The sequence below is a fragment of the Pteropus medius genome, unplaced genomic scaffold (genome assembly GCF_902729225.1).
Source record: "Pteropus medius unplaced genomic scaffold, Ma_sr-lr_union100, whole genome shotgun sequence".
In the NCBI taxonomy this organism is placed as follows: domain Eukaryota; kingdom Metazoa; phylum Chordata; class Mammalia; order Chiroptera; family Pteropodidae; genus Pteropus; species Pteropus medius.
In genome coordinates, this window is record NW_024352785.1 from 19,724,720 (window position 1) to 19,734,095 (window position 9,376).

Genomic DNA, 9,376 nt, shown 5'->3' on the forward strand with positions numbered 1-9,376 from the left:
GATCAACTATTACTTTGGCCCCGAAGTGTCAAGAGGGACGCGTCGAAAGGTGGAGCGCTCGGGTTAGTGATTAGAGTGAACTGTAAACCCCGCACACGTCCTCAAACAAAAGGCTCGGGAGCGGCGCCCCCGACGGTGGGGAGCAGGCAGGCTCCGCCAGCCAGGGCGCGGGGTGGACTCAGGCCAGCCTTCCGCCCGACATTCGGAACCTGTTCCCGCACCGCGGGCTCGGCATACGCTCTGCGATCCGCACCCGGGGGCCTCGGACCCACCCGCCGCCAAAACTCCTAAGGGAGGGCTCTCTGCCGGCGGACTGCCGAGGAAAAGAGGGAGGCGCTCCTCGGAGTCTTCGGCGTCTCCAGGTGGAGGGGGCCGCAGCTTTAGCCGCCCGAACGAGGTTCAGGAAGGGGGTAGGGTGGAAAGCTGCCAAGCCGAGGTTCCCCAGATGCGGCCTGCCCACCTACCCTCGGAGCACGTCCTGCTGTCCTCGCCTGCGGACGCGGCTGGCCGCCGCGGCGCCCTCCTCCCGGTACTCGGGCACCGCAAACCCGCCTTCAGAGCCTGCTGCCGCGGGCCGAACCTGTTGCGGCGGCGGCTGGGGCCGGGGCGGCTTGGGCGGCGGAGGCTGGGGCTGGCCGGCGGTGCCCTGCGCCCAGATCGCCACGCAGCCCAGCCACACGAAGTAGGGCTGGAGACACAGCCGCCGCCGTCTCCCCATCGCGGGCGCCGAGAGCGCGCGGACCGTGGTCCGCGGAGAGGAAACACTCAAAGACAAAATCCGCGCGGCCGGAAAAAAGTCAGGGTCTAACAAACCCTTCGTCGGCTCCCGAGATTCCCTTGGGCTCGGGCTCCCAGCTCTAACGGGAGCCCCGGACCGAGCGCCAGCCCACTGGCTGACGGCGGGGCGCGGGATCTAGCGCAACGGGCGGCGAGGCGCGGCGGCGGTGCGGCCGACAGCCCCGCGCGGTCCACGTTGCATCCCCCGGGCCACGGCCCCGAGCGACTCCAGGACCGCCAGCGGGCGGGGGCGGGAAATTACAAAAGTAACCTGAGCAGCCGCGGCGTAAAGTTACAAAGAAAGCGGACCTCGAAGAAAAAAAGGGCCTGTACGCAGCGGCTCCGCGGATTCCCGTGCGCTCCCTGCACAGATCTTGGAAAGCTGCAAAAGTCACCAGAAAGAAGCCCGCAAGCAAACAAAAGTCGCCCCCAAAAGAAGAGGAGGGTCTCCTTCCGGCTCGCCCGGAGTCCCGCGGGGCAGCGACGCGCCTGCGGCGGCTGAGGACGCGAGCTGAGGTGCGCGGGGCCGGGGCTAGCCGCCGGTGAGAGGGAGGGCGGGAGGCTGGACTACGGGACCGATGCGGCGGGTGAGGGCGCGGCGCGGGGGTTTTGAGGCCCGGCACGGCGCGGGGCGGGCCGGCGGGCGGCGGCTGTCAGTGGGGGCTGGAGCACAACCGTCCACACGTGGGGCGCAGCCCGGACCGAGAAGAACGGCGCGGGGACAGAGTTAGGGGGGGCGACTGGGTGGGGAGGAACAAGGAGCGAAACGGGGGAGGGGGAAGAGGAAGGGGATAGGGCATGAGCGAGAAGAGAGGACTGAGAGATTGGGGAAAAAGGGAGAGGAAGGCCAGGGACTGGAAGAGGGGTTTGGAAAAGAGAGATTGGAGACCGGGGAGGAAATGAGCGGGGGATGGGGACTAGGTTAGGGCGAGTAGAGAAGTGGGAAAGGGGAGGGAGGGCCGGGGGCCAGGAGGAGGGGGCCGGGGGGCCGGCTGGAGGGGGCGAGGCTCTAGTCGGCTTTGCTTCCCGTCCCCCTCAATTGGCCGCTAGCTCTGTTTTGACTGCCTGTACAAAGCGAGCAGACGACGGGGGAGGGGGCGGTTAGGGACCGGATTTGGGAAAGGAGGCAGCAGCCCCTTCCCCTCCCCCTCCGCCCTCGCCGGGCCGCGTACCAAGGACGAGGGTCTCTAAACGTGCCTGGCTCGCTGGATCCTCAGCTGAACTAACCCACAGGGCAGAGGCCACAAGTTTGATGAGAGCGGGTCCTGCCGCAGGGACCCGGATCCAGACCCGGGGTTCGGGGATTCGCAGCCAAGCAGGAATAGAGATTTGCGCGGGAGCTGGCTGCAATCTCAATCCGAGGAGGCCAGGCCCTCCCCAACGCCCTCCTACCCCCACTTCCCCACCCGGAGCGGCGTCAGTTTGCGGGACTCCAAGATGGGCTGGGCGTATCCAGATTGAAATGTGCCCTGCGCTTCCAAGAGGGAGCACACGCGGCCGCGGGGGGCCTCGGCAAAGAGCCGGCGTCGCAGTCGCGAGGAGTCCACGCAGGAGGTGACCCCTGGCAGGGTTCTGCCGGAGTTTGCAGCCTGAAAGTGTGTGTATGTAGTGGGGGCCGGGGTGGAGGGAACGCAGGCCGGTAAATGGGTCTTGGGGCATATCTTTGGTTCCTGGCATAGACTCCTGATTATTAAACCTTAGCAATTAGCGTATTCAGGCTGGCAACTTGCCCTCTGAACTCTTAGAGCTGCCTCTGTGCTCGCCCGCCTTTGGGGTCTCTTCCTTTATGGCCCAGCTTTCATGAGGTCTCCGCAAAGCCCTAGTCATCTGTCAGTCCATGGCATTTCGTAATTAAAAATCAACACCCTTGAAAACTAGGACTGACCATCCAAGCACAGGTCAGGAAACTTTTCCTGGCCCAAATTTCCCAGATGTGCTATTTGGCAGACAAAGTTCTCTGAGAATTGGCATAACTCTCTCCCTTATTTTGCCAATGTAGTCGGACAAAGAGTCTTAAGATAGTAGCCCTTCTTACAATATTCTCATAAGGCATAAGAAAAAAAAAAAAGTAGTAGTCACATAATTTCATGTTCAAATCCAAAGAAATTAAAGTCAGCAATAGGAGTATTTATCGTGCACTGTCCTTCAAACAAATAAAATTATTTTAACTTAAAGACCTAAATAAAGTAACTATTCCCTAGGTTAAAGCATTATTTTAATTATGCTCTTTAAAATATTTAACCCTGTTAAGTGGTTTTTCATTTAACACTTAAATGGCTTCATGATACATTCTTGTCTATCACATCAAATCCAAATGCTCTAAAATTGTATGTGTAATTATCCTCTGACTTAGCAATTCCACTTTTAGAAAGCTATTTAAAAGATATACAGGCAAAAAATGAGATGATGAATGTGTTAGTCTGTTCACTGCAGCACTGTTAGTAATAGCAAAAGATTAGCATCATAAATTTCCCATCAATAAGAAACTGGATGAATATACATACTTTAATCCAGTCAATGAAATGCTATATGGCTGTGAAAAATGAATGAGGCTCTCAGTATACTCCTAAGGAGTGATCTCTAGAATATACACTTCGATGGGAAAAAAGCAAGATGCAGATAGAAGAGGCAAATCCACTGAGACAGAAGAATAAAAGTTACCAAGGTCCAGGGGCAGGGGGAGAATGGAATGAAGAATTATTGTTTAATGGATACAGAGTATCCGTTTAAGATAATGAAAAAGTTCTGGAAATTAATTGTGATAATGGTTGTACAACATCATGAATGTACTTGATGCCAGTGCATTGTATACTTAAATATGGTTAAAATGGTAATTTTTATGTTATGCATGTTTTACCACAATAAAAATTTTTTCATACAAGGTGTCAGATGTTGTAATTATATGCTACCTTTGGGGGCGTGTGTGTGTGTGTGTGTGCATGTTTTAAAATTTGAAATATAAAACATGTAATAATGGTTATCTTAGGAAAGGGAGAGTTTGAGGAAGAGACAATGATTGAAGCTATACCTTCCTAAAAATGCCTTGTTTTATTGTTCTAATTTTGGAACCATGTTTATATTCCATATAATTAAAAACAAAATTAAGTTTTAAAAATAGCAATACCTAAAATTGAAAACAAACTAAAACAAATGAACCTATTTATCACATGTGGCATAAACAGAATAATTAAAGTGATATTTAAACACAATCTTTTGACTGTACATCTTTCGTAGGATATAATCGAAGAATGAAATGAACCACAAAGAAGTCTGAAATTGAATTCAATGATGGAAATGTAAGAGAGAGGGGAGGAGAGAGAAAGTGAAAAGGAGAGAGGGAAGAAAAGAGGGAGGGAGAGAAAGAGATATAGATATTAGAAATCATAATTTCAGCATAAGAAAAAAGATTAAATATAAAATAAAAAAATAAAAATATTGTAAGCTTAAATTGAATTAAAAATGCCAGTATGGAATTGGAACTTAACTTTATCTTTCAAAAAAAATTACGCATTTTCTGGTCCTCCACATTGAAAAGACCTAGAAGTAGTGACAATCCAACAATAATAAACACCCATTGTGCCCAGATTGTGGTCCCTAAATACCATTTCCTAGTAAAAAGATGAGGACTCTGGGTAAGTGGCTGATTTTAGGACTGGAATAAGAAATATGTAAAGTCAGGACTATCTATCTTGTTATACTTGAAAGCAATGAAATGATCAACTATTAGGGTCATGTCAAAAGAAACCAGAGCTAACTTGAAAAGGATCCCACTGACCAAAGATGGGAAAACCTGAGTGTATACACACACACACACACACACACACACACACACACACACACACACACATATATTTGAAATGTGTAAATATCAAGAGTTTCAAATGATACTCCAAATAAAAATTAATTGGTCACTTTTGGAGGTAGCTAAAGTACAGCTTATTATTCTAGAAACACTGATAAATAAAATAATCAAACACCCTGCCTTTGCTGGACAGACTCAGAGAAAGTATTACTTTAAAAAAAGACAGTTCTAAACACAAAAACTATAGAATTAGAAAAATCACGACTTTGCAAAGTCTAATGAAATCATGGATCTAGGCAACAGTTATCAATGAATGCTTAAACCATTAAGTCAAGGATTCTGAACTGGGCCATTTTTTTTTCTTGGGAGACATCTGAATATATCTGGTATTGTCACAACAGGATGTTGTGTGGGGGACAAGAGGATTGAGGGTACCAGAGATACTGCTAAATATCCTACAATGCACAGGACTATCCCCTATTTAAAAAGTATTATCTGGTCCAAAATATCAATGCATTTGAGAAATCCCACATCAGGTGAATAGTTAATGGGCAACTCTTTAACGAATGATCTAAGCTGTTACCACCACAACCTACTGATTGTTAACTTTGAAAAGCAGGACAACCAGACCTTATGTGTCTACTTAAGTGGTATGATAAGAGGCACACAGAACCACCTATGAAATATCTGTAAAAAAAAAAAACTTGAATGTAATCATATATTTACATTTAACTACCAGTTTCTAGGAGCTATAGAGGATAGTGAAATATTAAATGATAGATCAGGAATACAGTCAACCAGCTCTTGAACATGGGAAATACTACAGGACCATTTTTTAGTAAATGACATGGATAGAGAAAAGGAAGGGGAATTGTTTTGGCCCAACAACCAAATGCAATGTTTGTAACTTATCTTGAATTTTGATTTGAACACAGGTGTAAACAACATTTTTTGAGGCAATCTGTGGAGGGTATGAGAGATTCAAAGCAGATTATTAGATATTGAAGATGGATTTTCAATTTGGGGAGGTGTAACAATAGTATCATAGTTATACTTTCTAGTACTATTTTTCTATACCAACTAAAAGATGGTGCGAGTATAGAACCTAGGCTTCCAACCAACAAACAGGAATGAAGTACTTTCTTCACAACTTTCTGTGAATCTATAATCTTTTTAAAAAATTTATGCTATTAATGGAAAAACACTTCTTTTTTACTATTTGGCTCATTTTTACCTATCTCCTATCAATGTAAAGTTGAGATATTTCATTCTATGGGACTAAAAAATAGAAAGGAAGGAAGTTAACAGATGAAATAAAATGACAAATATTACTTAAAAGCGACAAACAAACAGGACAAACAGACTCATGAACATGAACAATAGACCAGTGGTTCCCAGAAGATAGGGGGTGGGGGAGGCAATGGGATAAAAGGGTCAAATATGTGGTGACAGAAAGAAATCTATGAGAGGCTAACACACAATGCAATATATATATATACTTTTCATTGTTAAACAAGCAAAAAAAAAAAAAGTGTGTTAAAATATTTTTATCTTGATTCTGAATCTTTTGCTGCCCCCTTACATTTTTTGTCCAAGAGAATTGCCTCACATGCTTGGGCCTTTGATAATCTGTAAGAATTTTAGAAACAAATTTTTGGGTACTTAAAAAAAAAAAAGACAAAATGTTGATGATTGTTAAAGCTGTATGTACAACTATCAGTCATTGATATATGCAGCAAGCAGAAAACCAGTAAAGACAGAGCTGAATGGAACATCACCAACTGAATCTAGTTGACATTTATAGAATTCTTCGTCCAATGACAGCAGAATACGTATTCCTCTCAAGTTCACACAAAATATTCACCGCAGCAGACCACATTCTGGACCATAAAACAGATCTTAACAAAATTCAAGAAAATAGAAATCATGCAAAGTGTGCTTTCAGACCACAGTGGAATTAAAGTAGAAACCAATAACAAAGTAGCTGGAAAATCCCAAAATATTTGGATATTAAACAACACACTTCTAAATAACACACATGTCAAAAAAGAAATCTCAAGAGAAATTGAAGTCTATCTTGAACTAAATGAAAATGAAATTACTATTTATCAAAATTTTTAGGATACAGCGAAAGTGTTTAGAGAGAAATTTATGGCACTGAGTGCATAGGGAAAAAAAGATCTAACATTGGTGATCGTAGGTTTTACATTAGGGAACTAGAAAAAGAAAAGTAAATTAAATCCAAAGTAAACAAAAGAAAATAAATAATAAAAATCACAGAAGATATCAATGAAATTGAAAACAGAAAAACTATAGAGAAAATCAAGACCAAAAGCTGGTTCTTCGAAAAGATCAATAAAGTTAATAAACCTTTAGTCCAGTGAAGCAACGGAGGCAGGGGGTAGAGAGAGGACACAAATTGTTGATATCAGAAATGAAAGACAGACATCATTACTTATTCCATGGACATTAAAAGGATAATAAAGGAATAGTATGAACAACTCTATGCCACAAATTAGATAACTTAAATGAAATAGACTAATGTCTTGAAAGACACCAACTACCACATCTCACACAAGAAGAAATAGTCTGAATAGATCTATACTTGGTAAAGAAATTGAATTAATAATTTTCCAAAAGAGAAAGTACCTGCTCAGATGGTTTCTACAAATTCACTGGAAATTTACCAAATATTTTTAAAGATTATATCAATTTTCTACAATCTCTTCCTCAAAATGAAAGTGGAGGAAATGCTTTCTAGGCTCATTCTGAGACCAGTATTCCCCTAATATCAAAATCAGACAAAGAAATTACAAGAAAAGAAAATTATAGGCCAATAACTCTCATGGACATAGATGCAAAAACCCTCAACAAAATAGTAGCAAATAGAATCCAATGATGTATAAAAAGAATTATAAACTGTGTCCCATGGAGATTTATTCCAAATATGGAGTACTGGTTCAACATTTAAAAATCACTTAATGTACTCCATCATCACATCAATAGGCTAAAGTGGAAAAATCTTCTGATTATATCAATAGATGCAGAAAAAGCATTTGATAAAAACCAATACTCATTCATGATTAAAAACTTTCTGCAAACTAGGAATAGAGGGGAACTTCCTCAACTTGATAAAGAATAAATACAATAAACCTAGAGCTGACACCATACCTAACGGTGAGAAACGGAATGCTTTCCCCTTAAGATTGGAACCAAGGCCAAGATGTTCCCTCTCACCACTCCTATTCGACATTGTACTGGAATAAGAGAAGGAAATAAAAGTTATTGGGAAGGAAGAACTAAAACTGTCTTTGGTCACAGATGACATAATTGTCTATCTAGAAAATTCCAAAGTATCAATCCAAAGCTCCTGGAACTAAAAAGTAATTATAGTAAGTTTGCAGGATATGAAGTCAGTATTGACAAGTTGATTGCTTTCCTATATATCAATGAACAACTGGCCAAAAAAAAAAAATACTCTGTATAAATCTAATAAAATATATACAAGGATACAAGATATATATGAGGAAAACTATAGAACTCTGAAGAAAGAAATAAAAGAAGATATAAACAAGTGGAGAGATAGGCCCTGGTCATGGATAAAAAGACTCAATATTGTTAAGATGTCAGTTCTTGACTTGATCTATAGATTCAACCAAGTGCCAATTAAAATCCCAGCAAGTTATTTTGTGGATATTAATAAACTGATTCTAAACATTATATGAAGAGGCCAAAGACCCAGGAATAGCCTATATAATACTGAAGAACAGTCGCGGGACTAATACTTTTCAACTTCGAAATTTACCATAAAAGCTGCAGAAGTCAAGACAATGTGGCACTGGATACATGGACGGATACATAGTTATATTCGTCTCTCTAATATGTAAATGTTTGAAAATTTCATAATGAAAAGTTTGTGTGTGTGTATTTTTTTATGCTGCTGACTGATTCCTGAGAGCCTTCTTCCACTGTCCTTTTCGCCATTCTTCATATTTTCTCCCTTCCCCTATTAACCACAAACTTTATCCAAACTTTTACTAATTTTCTGTTTTCCAAATCAGTAATATCAGCTTTAGTCATTATCTTATTCCTTATATTTTCCTTGAAAAGCACGTGATTTAATTTTGTAGTTCCTGTTCAGATTTCTTAATTGAATGCTTAATTTATTTGTTTAGATTTAAGCAATCCCTAAATTTGTCAATATATGATATATTCATTATCTTTATTTTAAAAATTTTTTAATTTTCATTTTGAATTTGAAGTATTTAAGAGAAAGATGTATAATTATTCTGTAAGATTTTTTCTATTTATGATTATTAATTTCTAGTTCTGATGCAGTATATTCATGGATTATGGTCTGTTCTTCATGTATTTATGTATATATGTAGAAATTAATTTGTGTTCTTTAATGGCATTGGTTTTTTTAAACTTTACATGATATCTTGAAAAGAAAGTATATACTCTTTCATGTTATACAGTTTGAGGCATATGTTAGCTGAAAATAATAATTATATTAAAGTTTTCTATATGTTTATTTTGTTTGTAATTGATCTGTCACACTTCCACAGAGGCAAGTTAAAATGTGTTTCTGTCCATTTCTTGTTTTTCTGAAGCGTTTTCATCTCTTATTATAAATGTGCACATTTATTTCAGTTCTATACTCATTGTCAAGTGTATATGTCATACTTATAAAATGGACCTCTACCTTATTTAACATTTTCTTTGGATATAGTCTCTGTGATATTAATATTTTGACTTCATATTTCTTTTTGTTACTATTTTCCTAATATGTCTTTT

At 41.4% G+C, this 9,376-nt stretch overlaps 1 protein-coding gene across 1 annotated transcript in view; it reads right to left on the minus strand.

The window, feature by feature from the left end:
* Positions 1–1,362, minus strand: part of FBN2 (fibrillin 2) — a 257,218-nt gene extending 255,856 nt beyond the window's left edge. Inside the window, exon 1 of the mRNA XM_039848604.1 lies at positions 465–1,362. Coding sequence (XP_039704538.1) covers positions 465–718 — 254 coding nt within the window. The 5' untranslated portion in view covers positions 719–1,362. The remainder of the gene's footprint in view (positions 1–464) is intronic.
* Positions 1,363–9,376: the final 8,014 nt, after the last annotated feature.